The sequence below is a fragment of the Microplitis mediator genome, chromosome 4 (assembly GCF_029852145.1).
Source record: "Microplitis mediator isolate UGA2020A chromosome 4, iyMicMedi2.1, whole genome shotgun sequence".
Taxonomy (NCBI): Eukaryota; Metazoa; Arthropoda; class Insecta; order Hymenoptera; family Braconidae; genus Microplitis; species Microplitis mediator.
Window position 1 is genome coordinate 15,325,289 of NC_079972.1, and position 24,390 is coordinate 15,349,678.

Here is a 24,390-nt window from a genome sequence, read left to right on the forward strand (position 1 = left end):
ATAATTCAACTGTTAAATATATTAAAAAATTTATGAGTGAATGTAGCAGATGAGACAAATCAAATTAAAAAAAGTACGCGCACTTTTTTAAATTTAACAATTCATTTAAAATTTATAAACTGTCATATATCTGCTATATTCCCACTCATTTATCAATTTATTCTTCCTAAATTTAAAAAATAGCCAAATGTCAGTTCCATGTTATGACAGTCAGAAAAATTTTCAAGTTTTTTTTTTTTTTTTTTTTTTTTTGTTTACCTGGTGGTAGTGGCGCCACTGGTGATTTGCGCAGTAGATTGATATTAAATTTATAGTTGTCGTAATGGTTGTTGTTGTAACGCGCCTTACTGTGGTAATCTCAGCAAACTCCGTGCCAAGCAATGGAGGCTCATTTACAATAAAATTCCATGGTTAGTAAGTTAAATTGTTTTTGAGCGTGTTTTAAAGTTTAATTATTATTGTGTGATAGTGAAATTTAAATCATCTGTGAACAATCTTCGATACATTAGCATAGGTGAGTTACTTGTTACATTTATTGACATAAATAAAATATAAAAGAATAATATACTGAGCTGTACTTTCCACTAGGTATCTACTCTTGTGCTTGTGCGAAAAAAAAATATAAATATAACCTATGTACGCTTACGACGCCGTAAAAATGGATATCCACGCTAAGATAATTATTATTTAAACTCATATCTTAATATAAATTTAATATTTATTTAAGATAAATAATATACTCCGAGTTATAATTATTTTAAAATCGATCGCTACGGCATTCATTCGAATTCTTACCATCAGTGCAGCTGCCATATTGCCACTTAAATTATTTATTTTTGATAACTTTTTTTTTATTTTAAACCGCGTCATTATTTAAATACTAGTACATCAAAAACTTGGTTTTATTGACAATATTTTATTATTTAAAAGTATAAATAATATATATTTATAATATATTTATTTATTTATTTGTAATGTGAGTCGACCAAAAAATCCTAACGGCAATTTGTGGGGATGCCAAAAATGGATACGCCACAAGTAACTAGATAACTCAAATATATTTTATATTATGTATATTTATTTGCAATAAAATATATAAATATATTTAATATAAATAAATATTTATCTATATATACATTGCAATAAGTATATGTTTTATATAAAAGAAAAGTTATTGAACGGTATCGAAGATCCCGCTCCAATAACTGTAAATTTTTTAAATTTTAATTTTCGATTAATTAAAAATTTCAAATTTATTTGACTCCAAAAAAAAAAAAGAATTAAAGCGATGAAAAAATAAGATGCTAATGAGCGTACAAAGTTGCGAGTGGGACGGTAATTATAATATTTGAATTAGAATAAACTTGCGATTATTTTGCACAGAATATCCGATATACTTAAGACTTTAAGAGCATACTCTGTGGGAGTGTCTCTGGAATGTGGTCACACTGCTTGCGTTTAGTTTTCTTTGCTTGTGGTCATCTCGCGAAATCTTTTCTCTTCCTCTTCATTCTCTTCCACCTATTTAAATAATAATAACAATGTCCGGGAACGACAATTAAAAATAATCACTCATCAGCAAGCACTAAAATCAGTTTGAAAAATCCGCCTCATAAATAAATAAATAAATAAATAAATAAATAAATATGACCATCAAAGTGGTAATTTAAATATCATGAAAATAAAGTATATGAATATGGTGATTTATGTAAACTCATGAATTAATAATTATAATTAAATGGACAATGAGTAATTTGAGGTAAATCAGAATCGGTCTTTGTTGGATCTAAAGAGAGGACATGTACTGTTAGTTATAATGAGCGGCTGGTGTATGTGCTGTGCACTGTACAGAGCTCGGTACTCTTGGAGTTTAGTTTTAGCCCCTCGGGTAAGCCAGTATGGAGTTACGGTTGTTCTGCTCGATGAGATGTTCGTAAGATCGCCAGAGTGAGCCAACATAAATAAAAGCATCGTTGCTCTTTCGTGTCTTGCGATTCTTCCGTCAACTTATTGCATTAAATTGTATGTACATCATAACAGCGATATTAATGTTAACATCTATTCAATCTATCTGATTTATAATGGTAATTTAAACATTTTAAATCTCTAGTCAAGTCCAGAATGCGGCCATGACGTAGCCACCACTTTGAGAGAACAAGCGAAAAAAATATAAAGAGAGAGAGAGATGGAGTCAAGAGACAGGGACAGGCATGTAGTCTACATGTACATAAACATGTACGCGGTTTCGTAATAAATATATGCCGGGATAAAATAGCCAGGGGGGAGAGGGTCGACCTTGCCCCGCAACTGGCTGACTGCTTGTTGCCAAGCTACGCTGTATATATAGCACTCAGTACAAACGCATACACACCAATCAGAGGGGGATATGTACACAACAAACTATATGCCGTTGTATGTCGTACTATTCAACACATACATATATATGTACGTGTATATGTACGTGTATGTAAATTAAAAAATCATATAAATAAACAACAACATTTCGGTCCTCTTTACACAGAGAATATTGCCTCGTTTTACTTTTTACGTATATGAGTAAATAAAAACACTAATGTGTGGATGTAAATTTTTAAAAAATTTATGTATGGCTGAGCCGGCATCTTTATTGCCGCGGCTAAAAATTCATGTCGCGATCTACGTTTTCGCTCATCAAGACTTTACTTGAGCGAGCTCTACTTCCTCAACCACGGGCTCAAGTTGCGTAATACTCTGCAGGCGTATGTGTGATGCATTAGCTACGAGGACGAATAGGAGCGAGCGAGTAAAAGAGAGAGAGAGAGAGAGATAAATAGTGTGTTAAATAAAAAAAGTAAAAAATAACCGAGGTAAAGTGCTCTCGTTCTCACGGCTTATAGTGTTACAATATACATATGATGTATATATAATGGGTTTTTTTCCGTACATATGAGACATGAATCGACACCTCCATGCAATTGACAATTAGCGAGGTGAGAATAACCAACTACTTGCTAATTGTTGGAGGCCTGATAAAAAAAAGTTTGATAATCGGCAGTACGTGTCTTTTTGATAAGTCAAATAAGACAAATTAGCATGATATCAAATTTGAACATATGGTTAATTTTGCAATATGTGCTGACGGTGCATGTGTGTGTGCTGGGTATGGATGTAGGTTGATAGGTAGGACATAAAATAAAAAGTAAAGTGAGCATAAGAATAGAGGCATAGGATATTTTTAATGATACGACATAGCGCGATGAGGGAGGACATGTAATGAGTGCACTTGGTTGAGTCGCGAATAATACGCCGCAATCGACACTGTGGCCATGGCACGCGGCGGAGAGGAGATTGTCTTCCGTTCTCCGTGCTCCGTACATAATAGTTGCGCAGAGCATTACAATTTTGTGTGCGCAAACGTCTTGGACACCATTTCGGCACAATAAAATAATGTGTATTTCATTTAAATTTATATTTTATTTCAATTCATTTCATTCTACTCTTAACTATTTCTTCATCTCCATCTTTATTATTATTATTTGCTTAATAAATTTACGTCTGTAAATAAAATCGGAGCATAACGGTACAAAGCGTGAACTGTAAATAAATCACTGTAAAATAAAGTAAGAAAAATTTAAAATAAAAATCTAAAGAAGGAAGAAAGAATAAGCAAAGAAAGAAAATATAAAATAAAGAATGAATAGAATTGCTCGGGGATTTATAGTATAGAGAGTATATGTATATAGTATGTATAGATTGCTTTAGCTATGCTCTATTTTACTATGGACTATGGAAAAAGGATGGAGTAGAAAAGAAAGGTAGATAGAATCGAAGCTGGGTAGAAGGGCAGACGCGCGCCAGAGGGAACAGCGCTGCCGGAGTTGGCCAAGTAGACCTCACCGTCCCACTGTTCTTCTATATGTACATATGTATATATATATATATATCTGGCAGATCAATAATTTCCGATACTGCCGCGAGGCTTTCGAAAACCAGTGTCACTGCGATGCTTCCATTTCACTAAAAGCTGTGACAATATTACTCCGTCTCCAGACGAATTATATTTTTAAAAAAACTTTTTTTTTTAAAACTCTACAAACAAATTTTTATCAATAAATCGGAATAAATTATTACATCAAACAAAATTATTTTTAATTTAATAACTTGTGTAAATATTTGCTCTGAATATTTAAACTCACAAAAGAAATAAAAAAAAGTTTAAGACAGTAAGTCTGGTGAGTAAGATCGATTGAGCTATTGATGAAAATTTCCCGCGCAAATACAATTCTAGCTGACTAGGCAATCCGGGCTCATCATCGAGGAATAGCTGGAGCTAATGTAACCTAATGTGATTTTACGATCCCTTGAAGGACAAGGAGATATATTGATGATACAAGTGACGATGGAGATGGTGGGGGAGGAGGAAGCGGTGAAAAGAATCGAGTCACAGCGTGCGCGTGAGCGTAAACTCTACTCTACAGTCTGTCGAGTATGTACTGATGTAGGACTCTGTACATATATGTTTATATATATATATATGTATATATATATCACATATATGCATATATATATATATATATGTAAGTACATATTGTATGTACGCTGCGAGTACTTATTGCTTAGTCAGAGGTAGGTAGGGGCAAAGAGTAGGGAATTGTATACGTCACGACGATTGGTCGACAGAAGAGAATGACGATCAGCGCCGCGAAGCGTCAGCGAGTGGCAGCTGCCGCGGCTCGTCGTGAATGGAGTACGTCCATCCATACGAACGTGAACGTGGCCTCGCGCCGCACACAAGTCGCTCCCGTAGTCAAGCTTCGCGGGAGGAGGATCGTTCACGAGAATAGCCACGTTACCGCGAGTACAATTCGCTATTCCGCGAACGAAATAGCTCCGTGTTGTTGTAAACTGTCTGTTTCTTCGGGCCCCGAAGCGTAAGTTTCCATACTAATTTTTAAATTCTACAAAAACCGATAAACTAAATATCACTATCGTTGTTATCAATTACAAGGTGCAGCCGCAAATGTCCGTCGGTTTTTTATTATACTGCTACTACATAAAACCTACGATAATTCATAAGATTTAAATTATGCCGCGTGTGTTGTGTGGTGAGCTGAGGGCAGTGTTGTGTTCATTGTTGAGATCCGCCAGTTCCAATTGTTATCTAACTTTTTTATTTTTTTAAATTATTTTTAAACCAACACCCATAGCATGGAGTCGCGACTACTCGCTCGCATCGTGTGTAATCACTATCTGGTTCTAGAATATTTTTAAAAATTTAAAAAATACGGCACGATATATCTGGCACTGTAGTTTTATTTTAACAAATACTGTGATATAATCGGTGTACAAGTACGAGAAACATACGCGATTCTTGATCCTTTCGTTTCCAAGTATACTGGATTGGAGTTCCCCATGGTCTTGTGCTTTCTGCTTTTGCGTCTCGCTCAGAATCGCTGGCTGACCTTTCGAAATATATAAACGTAGTTGGTTGGGTTTTGTCGGGGGAATGAAGGGGCCAGTAGAGTAAAGTATAGTAAAGTACCGCGAGGAATTTATTTTCACTATAATGGGTGCATGTCTGTTCGTATATAACAATAATAATAATAATAATATATTATAAATCACACATGATAATAATAACAACAAAAAAATAATAATAAGATATCAAGTGGAATGCGATCATCCAGTTATTTATTTATCGACTGTAATTTATTTGTTACTTTTTTAAATCCATGTATTTGTCACTCGATAAACATAATGTATATCGCTATATATTTTTATATATAATAGCTAGAGGAAAATAATTACAACATGTGTTCAATTCGCGACTATACCGTTTTATTTTTGTAGATCGATACTCGCGAATCGTGAGGTTTTTTTTTTTTCATTTCATTATTATTGTAATTTTTTTCCTTACGTTAAAGATTATTGCGAGTAATTACTGGCTGGATCTATAAGTTGTTTAAACATACTTTCGTCTTGCGTCGTGGAAATAGTGTCAAAGAGTTTTAGTTGTTTTCCAACGATTATTTTGTTCATGCTTCGCGGCGCGGAGTATACTACTACTACTATTACTACTACTACTACTACTACTGCTGCTGCGGCTGCTAGTAATTCTAATACTCCATACACTTGAAGATATCTATCTTATCTCAAAGTCTTCCCTGAATTATCTAAGCCTTTCCCTAACGATGAAAAAGTATTGAAGAATAGGAGGAGAGAGGGGGTGATGTCGCGAAGAAAGATATTTCCGAGCGGGTCAATATTCGCGATTTCTCTTAATTTGTAATTGATGGAAAATAATACTATATACCAAAGTCTTTAGTTTATAAATATAGGATTTAATCTTTGAGTGTAAAGTGTACTTAGCAATAATTTATTACTAATATATATTATTATTATTGTTTATTGATAGTGAATTTTTTAAATTTTTTGACAGATCCCTATTGGCATGGAGCTAGGAGCGCACTGATAGTGATAGTCTATGAGATCTTGGTTTCTATGCATTGCCTGCCAAAGAAGAACTGAGCCCAATGTTTCCACACAATTCTAGTTCACATGAGATTTCTACTAAAACAAATGCCTTCGTACAAAATTCCAAGGTACATATTTTTAAATATCCATACAAGTGATTAATATTTCGCAAGAGCACTTACCAGTTACTTGGTTATGATACTAAAGTTGGCCGACGTCTAATAAGCTTTGGATTTTTCTAAAAACAGTAAATTATAAAAAAAAAAATATTTTGAAAAATTGCACTTGTAGATATTTTAATTTCCTACATGTGCATATTTTTAGATTTTTTTTTCTTTGTAATTAATTAGTAGAAAAAAAAATTCAAAAATTATTAATTGTCTGCTAACTTCAGGATCATTACTTGGTTACATTACCAAGTGCAGTTTAAAATGTCATACTGAAGTTAGTCGACGTCTAATAATTTTTTGATTTTTTTTAAAAAGAGAATTAGAAAAAAAAATTGCACCATAGTTTTTTTAATTTTCTACATGTGCACATTTTTAGTTTTTTTTTTGTAATTAATTTGTTGAAAAAAATCCGAAAATTATGAATTGTCTGCTATCATGCAGGATCATATTTAAAATAAGTTTACATTGTTGTTATTTTTATAATAATTGTTATTGTTGTTGGTTTTAGGGGGATGTAGTAGTATTAGAGGAAAGCAGTCTGAGTGGGGCGCGGGAAGGGGAACGACCAGAGCATGCTAGGTACTGTGATATCAAATTCATAAACAGCAGCATGATGGCAGCACCTACCAGCCACCCCAAAGCTACCGTCGCCAATGACTTCATAACCGTCCTGCCACGCCAATCTGGTGAGTTGTTAATTTATTTATTTATTTGTCAATTAATTAGCTGTCGTGTAGTAAATTTCGAGAGGACGTGTCATGTTTGAATCGTGTCAGGCTGATGATAAAATAAACTAAGTCACAGCAGGGCGCGATAAAACGGGAGTATCGGTGGGTAAGTCTTTAGACAGAGAGTAGTCTAGAACTGTGATTGATTTTTTTCAGGTGAGCTCAGCTTTGCCGTTGGAGGTGAGGCCTGCCAGTCAGTGGCTACAGAAACCACAAAAAATCCAACAAATAACCTTCTAACCTACGATAATAATAATAATTATAATAATAATATTAATATTAATAATAATAATAATAACGATAATATTAATATTAACAATAATAATAATCACAACAATGCAGAACATAATCATCACAAGTACAGAAAGCAAAACACACCGGGGTCGCTTGGTCAGCTAGGCAGCTCCGCTGATCAGTCTAATTTTACGTGTAAACCGTTAAGTGATAATAAGGATAGCTTTAGTGATATAAGCATTAGGGTACTAAAGTTAAGTCTACATATAATTGATAGAATGTACGATGCGCGGTCCACCGCTGGGGTACCTAGCCTAGTTAGGATACCCAAGTCTGATCGCCCCCAGCGGCACCCGCGTTTCGTTAATATTGTCGACAATTACTTCTTACTAGGGTCCCGCCTTAATCAGGGCGACAACAATAACCTTAAGGCTAATCTTAGTCTGATAAGTAATAATTATAAAAATAATAATAATAGTAATATTAATATTAATAATAATAATAATAACTCAAAGTCTGTGATATTGCTCAGCTCAACCAGTTACGGTGACTACTATCTAATTGTGACCGGTGATTGGTTTGCTCGTAAAAATAATAATGACGACGACGACAACAGTGACAATGATGTCGATTATTTCTTTAAAATTATTTTAATTAAAAACAATACTTGTTTTAATGACGGATATAAAATTTTAATGAAATTACTAGGCGATAAGTATTCCCTTGTTACCATTAATGATAATAATAACAACGGGGAAGCCGTCAAGTATGAGCAGCTCAGTCTGTCAAGCATTCGACTAGCTATCAATGAAATCAACAACAACAACAACCACTTCATGACTATCAACGATGATGATGATGATGATGAAGATTATGATCAAGATGTGGATTTTGAATGGATTGCTTCCCGGACATGTGCTCAGAATAAAACGGCGCGAAAATACGCCAGTTCTTCCATTACGCTTATCGTTTGCAAAAACGAAATCACCGACCACACTATTTTTAAATATTTTTTGGATAATCTCATTAAATTTAAACGAGCAATCACCACTACTGCAACTCCAACAGTTATAACTTATAAATTTATTTTTAATGTCACCGTAAGTAAGCTGATGCAACGCATATGTGTTCCATTAATGATTAAGAATAATAAGCGTTACGATAACAACGTTGGTAATAATTATTGTAACTATAATTATAATTATGATTATGATTGTATTGATGATGATGATGGTGATGATGGCGAAAAAGAGATAAATATTACTAACAATAATCCAGTTGTTATCCAAGACATTGTTAACGTCGCTGTGTGCTACAAGACTAGCTGTGTAATGACTACTAATATTAGTATGTTAGGGTCTCAAAATGATGGTATTAATTGTACCGAAGCAACAATATTTACTGTTGGTGCTCTTTCATTTCAGGATAATTATAAGTCTAATAACAAGCCTCTAAATGATAGTTTTAAGAATAATAAGTATCAAGTGTCTGCTAAGGTTGGTCATGAATCTAACTATATTGTTAAGTCTCTATCTAAGTCTACGCCGAGCGATAAGTCTAGTGATAAGTCTGATACGTCTCATCAAGCTCGATTTGACAAACCTGACGACGACGACAACAACAATGACGATCAAGATGAAGACGAAGATGAAGATGAAGATGGTGATGATGATGATGATTACTACGTAAAGTATGACAAGTGTGTCAGATCGGACGTCAACATTCCTACATTGACTACCTGCGAGCCTACGATGACGCTTAATAATAATAATCAATCATCAACCGTCACATCAAAAACAAACAGCGTACCTGTTTCTCGAGAAACCATAATCGAGAATTACTCGAACGATGATGATGATGCTGATGATGATAATAATAATAATATTAATATTAATGATAATAATAAAGATAATGACGATAATACCAATATTACCAATTCAACATCAACAACTACTGATATTTGTCAAGATAATTACAATGAGGATGCTGCAGGGTCATATACTCGGAATTGGGCAAGACTGATCGCTTATGTTAGAGCTCTCATTCCTGCTTATTTAGAGGCGTACAAAAACAACGAGAGCAAATGCGAAAGCCAACGTAATCAGCTCAAAAATGCTCTGCATCGTCTCTTTGGAGAATCATCTTGTGTTTCTTCATATCATAACGATACTCAATACGATCCAATCATGGATTACAAACGTCGATGGGGAATATCGGCTGTTCTATCGCTTGCTGGTGGAGGAGAAAGCTCACTTAACAGTGGCACTGGTACCAATTGGGGATCAACACCAGCCACGACACCCAATAACAACAATGCCAATCAATCTGGATGGGGAAGTACACCAGGAAATGCACCTCCGTCATCAGCTAATTGGGGTAACAATAATGTTAATCGAGCTGTTACTGGTAATTCAAATCAAAATCAAAATCAAGGTCCACCTGTTAACCAAAATAATTCTGGTAATGCCAATAAAGTTAATAATCCAAATCCTTCGGGTAATTCACAAACTGGACCACCGACATCACAACCACCTAATTCAACTCCGGGTAATCAGAATACCGGTCCTTGGCCTCAGGGTAAAGCTAGCAATCCTGTTATTCCAGGACAAAATCAGCCTGCTCAGAATAATAATGGTAATAATGTAACACCACAATCAACAAATGCCAATGCTAATAATAATCCAGTGAGTAATACAACTCCAGGAACAGTTGCTACAACTGTCTCATCGCCCACCAGCAATCCTTCAACAAAACAGCAACTCGAACAATTAAACACCATGAGAGAAGCACTTTTTAGTCAAGACGGCTGGGGATGTCAGCATGTAAATCAAGATATTAATTGGGATGTACCCACTTCTCCTGAACCTGCCATATCTAAAGACGGTGTACCAATGTGGAAACCACCAGTTAACAATGGAACTGATTTATGGGATGCTAATTTACGTAATGGTGGTCAACCACAACCAACTCAACAAGCTAAAACTCCCTGGGGACATACTCCATCAACAAACATCGGCGGTACTTGGGGCGAAGATGACGAGTCTGCAGATTCATCAAACATGTGGACTGGAGCTCCAACTCCCAGTCAACCAAATACCGCACAGTGGCCTGGTACAAGTGGTAATAATCAAACAGGATCCAGCTGGGGAGATCCTCGCATTGATCCTCGAGATCCTCGTGATATACGCTCAGTAGATCCACGTGAAATGCGTGATCCTCGTGACCATCGTATGTCATTAGATCCACGTGATCATATACGTGTCCTAGATCCCATGACTCGTGATCCACGAATGACTGATATGCGTGGCGATCCTCGTGGAATATCAGGTCGTCTAAATGGTGCCAGTGCAGATGCCATGTGGGGACAACCACCAGGGCCACCGCATCAACAAATGAGCCACCAACATCCTTCTGGTCCACCAGCTAAAATGATAAATCCGTCTAGTATGAATCAATGGGCAGCACCACCGCCAAAAGAAATAATGCCTGGAAAACCATCAGGATGGGAAGAGCCTTCACCACCTAGCCAACGACGAAATGTACCCAATTATGACGACGGTACCAGCTTGTGGGGCAATCCGGTAGCAAATCAACGACCTATGCCCAACAGCAAGGTATCACACTGGAGAGATTTGCCTTCAAGTAATTTAGGACGTGGTGGAATGCAGTGTCCACCTGGAATGCCACAAAATCGTATGCCAGGACAACCAGGTATGAAACCTGATGTTGGAGGACCCATGTGGGGACATCCTGGTGGTCCCGGTGGCCGCAATGGCTCATGGGGCGATGGACCACATGACACATCTAATTGGGATGATCCTAAAACACCTGCTTCGTGGAATGAACCCCCAATAAATCCAGCCAATTGGGGTGGCCCTTCAGCTCACAAACCAAAATCCATGGGACCGAGCGGCAGCTGGGGTGAAAGTGACATGGAACCAACACCAAGCTGGGGTCATCCTACCAAGCCAACTCTTACCAAAGAAGTTATTTGGAACAGCCGAGAATTCCGTTATCTCTGCGATATGGGATTCAAGGTAACTACTGTTCAATTTTTATTAATTGATAAAATTTACAAATTTAACAAAAAAAAATTCATTTAAAACTCATAGAAGGAAGATGTTGAAAATGCTTTGAGAAGCCGTGATATGAACAAAGACGAAGCTCAAGACTTATTGAGCCAAATACGTTCTACAGAGCAGTGGCGTCGACACGAAACCCCATCAGGGTACGATCCTTCCAGCCAGGCCATGTCTTCAGTCTATCCTAAATTCAATCACGTCGCCCAGCAAATGTCCTTCCAACCGGTAAGTCTAATTAATATGCATGGATTTTAAATTATACGTTTCCTTTTATTGAAGAGAAACAAAAATAACCCTCTCATTCTGGTAAAGGATTGAATGTGAAAGAGCATTATTTTTTTTAACTTTACGAGTTTCGGTTCACTAATAAAACAAACGCAATTGAGTGTCAATTTAAAAATTGAGTGAGTGGTTTTTGAAAATTAAAAAAAAATTTTTTTTTGCCTTGTGATGAGGGTAAATTTTTTTTTGATGAAATTGGCTGAAAAAAATGGGATGGGTGTTTTCATGGTGGAGGTATTTATCAGGTACAAAAATTTATCTAACGGATACAGCCAGTCAGATAGTCTAGCGCAGTAATTACCAAGTAATTTTAATGGTGTTTTTTTTTTTTTTATTAACTAACTAATTGATTGATTGATTGATTGATTCTGCTGTCAATTTAAAAATTGCCCGGCTGTATTCGCTAAGTAATTACTAGAGTCTCGAAGCTGCTAGAAAAAGGGATTAGGGTACAGGGTATTGATATGTAACGCAGGGGGCTGGAGTACCTGGCGGTGCGGGATCCGGCAGCGTAAGTGGTTCGGTGGCCAGTGCAAGTCTTTTGAAGCTCCAGCAGCAACAACAGCAACAATCGGCAGTTCCATTGCAGCAACAGCCAAATGTCAATCCGCAGCAACCGCCTTTTAACCAGGTGAACTACCTGATAAACGGCAAACGCACATATACTTTTTTTTATTTATTATTTTTATCTATCGCTTCTAAAATTTCCAACAAAAATTATCTATTGATTTTTTGTTTTGATTGTTTTTCATTTATTTTTATTTTTGTCTCGCATGATTTTGCTTATTCTATTACGGGCAAGAAAAAAATAATTTATGCTTAAGGAAAAATTTGCAAAAACTTTTTAAAATTGTCGTAAGTAAAATTACGTAAATCAATAATAGATTTACTGAATAAATCTTGCGGCAATTACTTATTAAATAAATAAACACACGCTTAATTTTGCTAAAATTATTATTTTTATTTACTATTGCACAATATTATTAAATGGCTTCTTTATACGCATCGATAAAATTACATATTATTTATTGTAAATTATGAGTTGTAGTAAAAGTCGATAATTTATGAATGAAAAAAAAAATTACAGGCATCGAGATTACCCCAGAATCCACCGAGTACACAGCAACTACGTATGCTAGTCCAGCAGATCCAACTTGCCGTCCAAGAGGGTTATCTTAATCAACAGATTTTGAATCAACCACTGGCACCATCAACACTGATACTCCTTAATCAGCTGTTGCAACAGATAAAAGTACTACAGCAGCTTCATCAAAAGCACTCTGTTGAAAGCTCACTGAAAGGCAACAGTCAAATTGTTTTGCAAATAAGCGTCCAGATAACAAAAACAAAACAGCAAATAGCCAATTTACAGAATCAAATAGCTGTACAGCAGGCAACTTACATGAAACAACAACAGCAGCAGCAGCAACAGCAACAACAACAACAGCATCAATCTGCTCCTTCTCAATCGTCTGATTACTACAAAACGTCTGTTCATGATCCAATGTCTGTACTTCAAAACAGCTTTAGCGACCTGGCTATGAACAAAGAGCCGCCAGTGGTGTGTACTTGGAAAATTTTGTTTTTTAAAAAGAAACAAAAAAATTAGAGGTTTAAAATTAATGTTTTTGTTTGCAGAGTCAACAGCAATCACGATTGAACCAGTGGAAGCTTCCGTCACTCGACAAAGACGATATAACTGGAAATGAATTTTCCCGCGCACCTGGATCGACAAGTAAACCACCACCGACACCTGGTAGCTTGAGTCATTCCCACAGTAGCCCAAATATGAATCCGCTGTTGGGACAAAGCGATGGAACCTGGTCGACCAGATTAGGAGACAGTGGCTGGCCGGATGCCGGAAACAATGACGCAACAGATGGTAAAGATTGGCAACCGGGCGGTGCTGCATTCGCTGATCTTGTTCCTGAATTTGAACCTGGCAAGCCGTGGAAGGTAATCACATCCCAGTATTGTTAGAATGCATTAATGTATTCGTTTTACAGATGTATTATTTTTTTTATTCACTGTTGCGTTATGGGATTAGATAGTTTATATTATTTTGTGTGTTCGGATTCGCCTATATGATTCCTCTATTTTTATTAGGGGACACAGATGAAGAATATTGAAGATGATCCGACAATTACTCCAGGATCGGTAGTACGATCTTTGTCTCTAGCTCCTCTTAAGGATCCAGATACAATATTCTCATCAAGTACAAAGACTTCGCCACCACCGCAGCTTCAAAATGTTGATACTTCCATTCCTAGTCTCAGTAATTCCACGTGGAGTTTCAATCCTCCTGCGACTACACCAAGTGCATTCTCTAGGTTTGTATACATTATTTATATTTATTTTAATATATGTATTTATTTATTTATTTTTTTTTGTTCAGCTCTAAAAATACTTGGACGGACTCCGCGCCACCTCCAACAGCAGTGACCTCAGAGCTTTGGGGTGCTCCAATGAACAAAGCTCGTCAGGGACCACCACCTGGACTAAGTAGCAAAGGCGCCACCAGCAATGCCAGCAACGGCTGGGCTGGACTTGGTGGAGTCAGCAGATCATCTAGCTCATGGGGAATTCATTCAACTGGTGGAGGCGTAGGCGGTGGCAATGCTGGTTGGCTTGTCGCTGGCACATGGCTTTTACTGAAAAATTTAACTCCACAAATAGACGGTTCCACCTTGAAGACTCTTTGCATGCAGCATGGACCTGTCCAAGATTTCCGCTTGTACCTGAATCATGGAATTGCTCTCACTAAATACTCGTCTCGAGATGAGGCTAGAAAAGTAAGTTTATTTAATTTTTTTTAAGCTTCAATTAATTATTCGTTATTTTAATGAAATTTTTTTCTTTTCTTTTAAAGGCTCAAGGAGCTTTGGATAATTGTGTTCTCGGCAATACGACAATATTTGCGGAATCTCCAGCTGACAACGAGGTTCACACACTTCTGCAGCAATTGAGTCACGGTGGTCAACAGCAAACAGGTGCCTCTGGCGGCAGTGGCTGGGGTCTGAGACCATCAAACAAAGCTGGTCCACCACCCGACACTTGGGGCGGCAGCTCAAGTCAACTTTGGGGCGCTCCACCCTCCAGCAATTCACTTTGGAGCAACTCTGGACTCGACAGCGGTGACGCTCAAAGAACTACTCCAAGTTCACTTAACTCGTATTTACCCGGAGACTTATTGGGAGGTGAGTCGATGTAGAGAGTGTGACTATCACACGCTCGTATACTCGACCTGTGATGTGAATAATGCTGAAGCTTATACTCGGCAAGGATCCAGATTAACTACGTTTGAGACTTTAACAACACCAGCTACATTTAATCCCTAATCTTTTACCGGTTCGTTTGACACTTTTTACATCAAATAAATATTCGTCACTTATCGAATAAACTCAACGATAATAATTAGGCATGATCATTTCAATATCTATACATATATATCTATGTATATATATGGCAGTGAGGCATCTCTGAGTAATAACGAGCAAAATGTCGGCAGTTTTTAACTGTCAGCAAATTTTATCTCGATATGTCAATTACATAACTGATAGTGATGCGTTTTTTTGGAATGAGTTACTTAAAAAAAAAAAATATAAAAATAAAAAAAAAATATTCTAGGGCCTGTTATCTCCAGATACGTCGGGTCGTTAAGAATTAATGAACAGCCAAACGATCTTACTGCGATAATGAATATTAAAAAGTACTAATATTTATATTAAAAACAAAAAAAGTGAACAGCAAACATTTAAAAAATATATATATATACATACATATATATATAAATTATTGGCAATCCGATCGACAGTTCGGAGACCATTGAATAAGGAATCGAATTTTTCTTGTACATTCAATTCAAGACTATTTTAATAAAAGTTTTGAACTGGATAATAAACATTAGCCATCGTGACTTTGATGTTAACGACATACATGATATCCATTGGGCATGTTCTTAATTATTACCTCAATTTTTGAAACTACGCACAATCGCTTTATGTATATATGTATATTACACAGTGGCGATATTCAAATGAAATAATAGAACAAAATATAAAATAATATTAAATCAATAAATCAATCAATTATAAATGCCGGTTGATGTTGATTGTCGTTAGCATCGAATGCAAAGACAAATCCCAGGCCAAAGGTCTCTGATCGTTTCGGGGAGTGTTCCATTTTTGCTGGACAGTTCGAAGACTGCAGCGAGTATCAAACTTAGACTGTATCAATCTAATCAAAAAAAAAAAAAAAATATAATAAAAAAAAAAATCTTAAACGAGCATTGACGTCGCTGCCCGCCGTCCTGCTGATGATTAAGACGATAGGAAAAACGTGGGAAATAGGATTAATTAAATAAGGAAAATATAAATTTAATTAAATAAATAATAATAGTAATAATAATAATAGTATAAATAATAATGATAATGATAATGAATATTCAGGCTGGCCGGGCAACGACACAACGATACCAAATGTTATCGCAATAACGTAAATTTTATTCTATATTAAATCTAAATGCCACCTGTCGTGCCAATGTCCAGTGTTTCTCTGTACCAATTATTAATGTAGAGTTTAAAACAATTGACGAAAAAAAAAAAAAAAAAAATAAAAAAAAATATTAAAAAAACATGAAAAAAAAAAAAAAAAAAAAAATACTAAACATATTATTATAGTAATAATAATTAATATCGGGTAAGAAAAGATCACATTTTAATTCGAGTCAAGTCGTGGTGGCATTAAATACTGGCCGGTATTATAACGTTATGCCTCCTTGTGATACAAAAATAAAAAAAATAAAACGCGGGAACGGTCGAAACAAGATTATTTTAAAAATCTTTATCCGATCGTTCACGACGTGAACAAAATAAAAAAAAAAAATTAATAAAATATACTAAAAAATAATAATAAGAATAATAATTTTAAAATATTAACACTAACAATAAAATAAAAAATGAAAATTTGGAAAACTCGTACGCGCTTTGAAACGACACGGTGTCGTTTATATATTAACTAGTTTTTCCAACGTCGAGGTACCTGATGGAGTTAAAACCAAACGACGAGCGAGCAAAAAAAATCCAACAACATAAAACACTTTTTAGCCGCGTCAAAATAATTACAATGAATAAAAAAAAAAATTTTACTAATAAAATATTCCGTGTTGTTAATTAACACGACGAGCTTTTCAGATTTAAAATTAAAAAATGAAAAACGAGCAATTTCATAGCCAGAATATAAATAAATTTATAAAATATGATCATTAAAATAGAACAATCCCATTTCGAATCGAAAAGTAATCAATCAGTATAATAATAAGCAGATTAAGTAATAAAAAGTATAGTTACGTTTGAATAAATAATAAAAAAACAAACAAAATATTTGCGCAATAAATAAAAATAGGTAAACAAAAAAAGTTTAAGATACGGACAAATAAAATGACGCGCGTCTAATACACAATTTTAAGTGACACACATTGAGCTAAAGGAAGATTCATATTTAAAAAAAAAAACTTAAACCTCATGATAATTCTATAAGCGAATTTAACTGTAAGATTTAATTAATTAGCCGTTCAAATCGTAATAAGGAGAAATAACGAGAGATATGACAATGATACACATACGCCAATTTCAATACAACGCCACGACTAAGTTTTAAAAAAAAAAACATATATGTACATTACATTTAAAAAAAAACGACAGACTTGCACACAAACGATGAAATTTTGTTTTACTTAATTTATAGATCGCGTATGTGCGTGCATGTGTATGAATGACGTATGCCAATGTGTTAAGAAAAAAAAAATATGCGTATTAAATACTAGGGCCACGGATAATTATAAGTATAAAATGAATAATAATAATTATTATTATTAATGGAGAGTTTCACGAATTACCTTTTCATTCCCAGCGGAATATACCAATTTTATAATTTTATTTTTTTGTTTTTAATAATTATTTTTATTTTTAGTAATTAATTTTTTTTCTTTTGTCGTCATTTAATTTAAATCGACTAGCGCCCTATTTTATTCTACGAACGTAGACTTTAAGCTACTACCTAAGTGTTTTAACGATATTTAATAAATAATTAAATATATATATATATTATATAGATATTATAGTTGCCCGGTCAGACCGTGAATGGGATAAAAAAAATAATATATAGATATATAATATAAATATATCAAACTACTCTTTGAAATAATATAAAATATAAAAATAGTCAGATCAGAAGTTGAATAATATAAGCCTATGTGTTTATGTGGCATTTAGCTTCCGATACTCGTGTCGGTATCCGCGGGATTGTGTTCGTCAAGTCGTCAAGTATTAAAACTACTTTACGCGAGACTCGTCAGGGTGAAAATAGCACTAAATTACAGGACAAAATAAAAAAAAAAAAATAAATAAATAATTAATCAGAGCCAGGTGAATTTTTAAATTAAAAAAAAAAAAGTATTTACATACCGCGAATGTCGCGTTAATAAAACTATAATATTTATTATTAATTGAAGGAATCAAAGACGAAATGGTGAAACTTTCTCAGAGTAGTAGAAAGATATTTGTTGTGATAATATTGAATTTAGGCACTTAGGATTTCTTCTATTCTGACGAATCAATCTATATGACTGTTCGTTAACGTCGTGTAGATCGATAATAATTATTAATTAATCTAATTAATATATTAATAATAATATTAATAATAATAATAATTGGAGGTCTGGAATATTTAAAATTAATAAAATAATTAAGAGAGATAGAAGATGAGGGAGGGGAGGAAAAATAGCCTTTTATATCATCCACGTAACAGGCGAAAAATTTTGAGAGGACACTTAGTTAAATATTTAAACACACACACTTATAAAATAATAAAATAAATAAATAATACAATAATTTAGACGTAAACGCGCTTGTGCGCACGTAGTCCCCCCGATCAACTTTGTGTACACGTATAAATAAAATATAATTTTAGTACTGATAGGACTTTAAATAATAAATATAAAGTACTACGATTTTTAATATTAATATATATTACATATATATATTTATGGAGAGCTATTAGCCTATCTTACACATATATTTAACAATAAAAATAAATAAATAAAATAGCGCTTAGTCAGTTAGTGGAGAGACGATGCCGTTTATCAATTAATATTCTGAGATAATTTAAAATGTATGTGGCAAATTAGGCACACGATATTTATAACACCGAGAGCTTGTAATACTATCACTCATATTTATTATATTAATAATATATATGCAAGTTAATAATTTGCGGATCTAGATATAGATATACATTTTCGTGTATGGATTTAATAATCGAAGAATCAAAACATCAATCATCGCCACTGTCGCTCTTTCTTTATAGAAATTATGACATTTATAATATATTATTATTATTATTAATATGTAAATTTTAAAATACATTATTATATATGTATTTTATGCGAGTGCATCAAAAATACGTCGCGCACAACATTTGCTGCTCGTCCACTACTTTTTAAGGATCAATGTCTTTCCTATTATTACTACTATTATTATTATTATTATTATTATTATTATTATTATTATTATTACTATTACTATTATAATATTATTGCTTGCTCTCTCTCTCTCTATCTCTCTCCTTTCATCGCGCTCTCAATTTAAATAATCCAGTATTATCGTCACTGGAAATTCGTCTTTTAAATTAATTGATAAATAATGATAATAAAAAAAAATGTTTTAATTGAAATACTTAAATAAAATTAACGTGCCTATCTCCCTGGAGCCGCGAAAACTACTCGCCAACAACGATGCGGATACAATCATGACAATTTTTCTGACGCTCGGACAGTGTCAGTAAATATGAATTTTCATTTTTTGAATTTTTTTTTTTTTAAAAGAGAAAGAGCGACAATCGCGGTCAGTCGCGATATGAACGATCCTCGCTGCAAAGTCTTGAGTTTGTCTGGCTTAGCTTTTGTCTATTATTTTTTTCCAAAGTCTTTTTTAAATTCTCTTAAAGTTTTAATTATTATTATTGTTATTGTTTTTTAAGTATCTTCGTGTATTATTAAACTAAAATTAATCATGACTAGTTATTTTTTATACGTAGTGCGCAACATCCGCGAGAACGACCAACGAAATATCGGGGACATATGACGTGCGTGATCTTAACTTTCTACAAGTGACAAATGTCTTTTTAAAATATTTTATTTTTTCTTTATTTAAATCAAGGACTGCTCGTTACACGGTTATTTACCTGTGAGCTTTTGTTCTTTAAACTAAACTAATAAATAAAAACTCCACATACATTTTACGTGACCGAGAGTAGGTCGGACTCGTCGGATAGGCTTTTTACCGATAAAATATAAAAAAAAATATATATAGGTCCCACAGGAAAGCGATATTTTATAGTATACATAGATCATTATTATTATTATTATTATTAATTATTATTATTACTTATTAAGTGGAAAAAAACACCTGTAATGTGATATTCTCGTGTCTTGTGCGACGTGAGACGTTGTTCTGAGATATAATTGGCGTTTGTCTTTGCGCGTAAGTTAGTAAGGGACTATTAATTTAAAAATATATACATAATAATAAAAAAAAAAAACAAAAAACAAAAAAAAAAAAAATAAGATACTAATAATAATAAAATAAAATAATCCGGCTGAAGAATCTTGATGTTTGACCGAAAAGAATGAACTAGGATAAGATATTATAAATAAATATATATATAAATTTATGTTTAAAAAAAACAAAACCCCAAAAAAATGTTTGAACGGCGTGAATAAGTGAGATAAGTTCAAAGTTATCATGATTATTGTCGTGGCTCAAATATTAATGTTGCGGTTTTTAAAACGCATTATTTTATTCCCAACTTTATATTAAATATATATAAATATATATATATTTTTTTTGTTGTTTATGTTTGATTGTACATTTTAGTTGAATGGGTCTTATCATTGCATATATATATACATATATATATATATATATATTTTTTTTTTGGTGTACCGGGTATTTCTTCCGGCGAAGTTTTACTTTGCCTTTGATAGTCCATAAAAATCTGATTTTATATGCCATTTTAGTTTTTAAGGGTGTTTAGTTTTGCTGTTTTTTTTCTGTTTGGTTTTACTATTATTATTATTATTATAAATATCATTATTATTATGATTATTATTATTATTTAATGTTACGTTTGTAATTACGCAGTGAAAAGTCAAATCCGTCGTCGTTATCATCGACCTCTTATTATTTTTATTATTATTATTATTATTATTATTATTATTATCATTATAAATTGAGTAATTTATTCATAACAATTTATCAAACTTGGCACGTTATTCTCTCAACAACAAAAATAAAAATATAATAAATTATAAAAATAAAAACTTAAACTCGTGTATAAATATTATGAGAATTTACGAGCTACTCACGCACATTCTATGCTTATACACTTTAGCGGTATTTATTATTATAAATATATATATATATATTATTAACTATTAACGTAAAATAATTGTTACTCGATCAAACAACTTATTTTTCCTGCTCACAATAATGCATTTAGTCCGCTTGATATTGTTAAATTTTCTGCAATTTATTAAATCATATTTTGTTTATTATTTTAGATCTTATTAACTATAGTTTTTATCAACAACAATGGAGGAAAGTAGTAGACGATTAACCGAATCGGCCCTTAAGTCTCGTACCTGAAATTTCAAACATTAGTCCTACGGTTAATGTTTTTTTTTCTTTTATTTTTATTTTATTTTTTTAAAAATCCAACTCCGTGTGCAGTCGTTTCGGAGTCGGCTAGTCGAAACAAAACTGCAAAATAATAATAATAATAATAATAATAATAATAATAATAATAATAAACTAAATCATTTTTTAAGTACTCGGTTCCGGTTACGCTTCGTAAGGTTGTTTAATTATTAATTTTTTTTTCTCTTGATTAATAAAATAAACTTTTAACTAATGAGTTATTAAACTAAACGGCCAGCTTGAAATAGACGTACAGAATTTAAATAGTAATAGAAGAAATTAAGGAATGAGAGGAAAAGAGTGAGAGTTAATCAATCTGTGATCTAATGATCGATTGACTGGTATATATAACATATATGTGTGATTATTAATCGGGCAGATAATTCCTCATAAACGCACTTATTCCATAAGCTTTCAATTAACCGTAGAGGGAAATGGTAAAATTTATTATTTATCGAAAGTACCACCATTTATTATTAATATAAATATTATTATTATTATTGCTACCGCTGTAATGAGTATTTGGTCTATTATTACTGTTATTAAAATAATTAATGTTGCTTATAATCAGTATGACTATCGTTATTGTTACAGCCACATAAGACTCATTACGATATTTATACTGAATAAATTACACATTATTTATCTAATAAATATATATTTATATATACATATGTATACTCTTTCTACGCCTTATTATCTTGGTATATATATATTTTTTTTTTCAACCATAATTAATTATTTAAAATGCACTTTCATATATTTTACAAATAAATAACGCGACAAACGCTTATTGTGATTGGCTACCGAGCATTAATTATTTTTTTTTAATTAACACGTGAGGCAATAATTGATTTTTCAGAAAAGGGATCTCGTACTACGATGCGTTAATTGTTTATGTGAATAATTATTCGTGATAATGGCAATTAATATAAATATAAATATATAAATTTACACACGTGTTTTTAGCAGCGAGTATTCATTCGAACTACCTCGAAACATTATTTTTCCTATTTCTCAATGCTGTTTATTAAAATACACGTTTTCATTTAAAACTTAATTACTATTATTATTATTTTTTTTTTAAATTATAAAATAAACAAGCGTAGAACTCGCGGTTATTTATTTTAAATTTATTAATTTAATATTTAAATAATTACGGAATGATTGTTAATCAGGCCATTCCAGCTTTGTGTGATTAGAGTATGTTGATAAATATATATGTATATTTTTTCCGTGCCAGAATAATAATATTAATAATTATAAATTAATTAATTAATTAATTAACAGCCTTTCGTTTTTTTAAAAAAAAAATTTACCTAGTCGGGAGGTCGCATCACAAACCAAAACAACAGGGTGTGATAATTTAAAAAAAAATTTAAGATGATAAATTTATTCATAATTAATAAAAAAAAAAAAACTTAATACAAGGGGTTAAATGTAACTGACGACGGATAAATTCAGTTCAAATTTAGTATTACGCGTGGGATAAAACGTAAATAATTATCATTGATTATTATTATTATTATCATTATTATTACTATTATTGTTATTATTATTAAATTTTAAATTTTTAAACGAGGGTATTTATTTACATATAAATTGTGAAAAATTGATATCGATATATAATAAGGGTATCAAAAATAAAATAAGCGCCGTAGTTATATCGTGAGTAAGATAGGAAAGAATTTGTTGCAAATGTATCTTATGGTAAAAATATAAATTGAATGTACATACTAAGTGTTCAATAAGCGAATTTAACATACGCATATACACACGTACAGATGCGACGGTTTTTACTTATATTTTTTATCTTTATTTAGCGATCTAAATTTATTGCAAAGCGACGAGTGGTTTATCAATTTTTTTTAAATATTTTACTACTGAATAATTTAACGGAATGTGCGAAAGCTCTTTGCCCTTCTTAATAGTATTTTTTTTTTGAATTTATTAGGCCATTAGGTGCATTTTAAATAAAGGGACAGAAGCGTAGTGTTCATTCCACTTGGCCGATTGCGTTCGATCTTTTATTGTAATAATAATAATAATAATAATAATGATAGTAATAGTAGTAATAATAATAATAATAATAATATTGCAACAGAGCGAGAGGTAATGGTGACTCTGTACCAGCACTTATTTAAACTAATGATCATTTGAAAAAGTTATTTTATTTTTTTTTGCATAAAGTGAATTCAATTGATTGGAAAAATAAAATTTTATCTAATTAATAAAACTGAAATATTTATTTATTAGAAATTATCTAATTTATTACTGTAATTAAATTTAAATAATTGGAAAATAAAAAAAAATAAAATACTTTTCAAATATTAGATCTCGGAGTTTCGATAATTATCAAGTGCGAGTTACAAAAACGCAAAATATAGAGTTTTAAAATATATACATATATATGTATAATTTTAAGAGTAAAAAAAATTAGAGAAGGATACCGTGGTATGATTCTTCTCATCACTGCTCATTTGAAGCCAAAAAATAATTAAAAGAAAAAAAAACTAAAAATGCCTATGAGGGATCAATGTAACATGAAAATATCAATAAGAACATATTTTTAGAATATATTCTATCGCTGATTGTTTATCGTAACGTTTAATAATTAAAAAATTAATAAAATAACGTACGGTAATTAAGTAATTGCGGTGGGCTAGTGTATTATAATTGTCCCGAT

General features: G+C 32.7%; 1 protein-coding gene across 5 annotated transcripts; it reads left to right on the forward strand.

Annotated features, from left to right (window-relative positions):
- Nucleotides 1-295: 295 nt before the first annotated feature.
- LOC130667018 (trinucleotide repeat-containing gene 6C protein) lies at nt 296-19,819 on the forward strand. Of its 5 annotated transcripts, none has more exons than XM_057468387.1 (11): nt 296-410; nt 6,419-6,581; nt 7,132-7,309; nt 7,508-11,622; nt 11,698-11,892; nt 12,425-12,580; nt 13,037-13,510; nt 13,588-13,905; nt 14,056-14,279; nt 14,345-14,741; nt 14,819-19,819. In XM_057468387.1, exons 2-11 carry the CDS (start codon nt 6,513-6,515, stop codon nt 15,158-15,160), a joined length of 6,468 nt encoding a protein of 2,155 aa, XP_057324370.1. In that variant the 5' UTR covers nt 296-410; nt 6,419-6,512; the 3' UTR covers nt 15,161-19,819. The 5 variants fall into 5 exon arrangements, with proteins under 5 accessions (XP_057324370.1, XP_057324369.1, XP_057324368.1 ...); XM_057468386.1 differs by having other exon boundaries at nt 318-514; XM_057468385.1 differs by lacking the exon at nt 296-410 and adding an exon at nt 4,727-4,910.
- The last annotated feature ends 4,571 nt before the right edge of the window (nt 19,820-24,390 follow it).

What these genes read in the sequence shown, in the direction of transcription:
- LOC130667018 (XM_057468387.1), top strand. Translation starts at nt 6,513, where the DNA reads ATGTTTCCACACAATTCTAGTTCACATGAGATTTCTACTAAAACAAAT. An exon ending in TCTGCGATATGGGATTCAAG is followed by an intron (nt 11,623 to 11,697) that starts GTAACTACTGTT and finishes TAAAACTCATAG; the next exon opens with AAGGAAGATGTTGAAAATGC. An exon ending in AGCAACCGCCTTTTAACCAG is followed by an intron (nt 12,581 to 13,036) that starts GTGAACTACCTG and finishes AAAAAATTACAG; the next exon opens with GCATCGAGATTACCCCAGAA.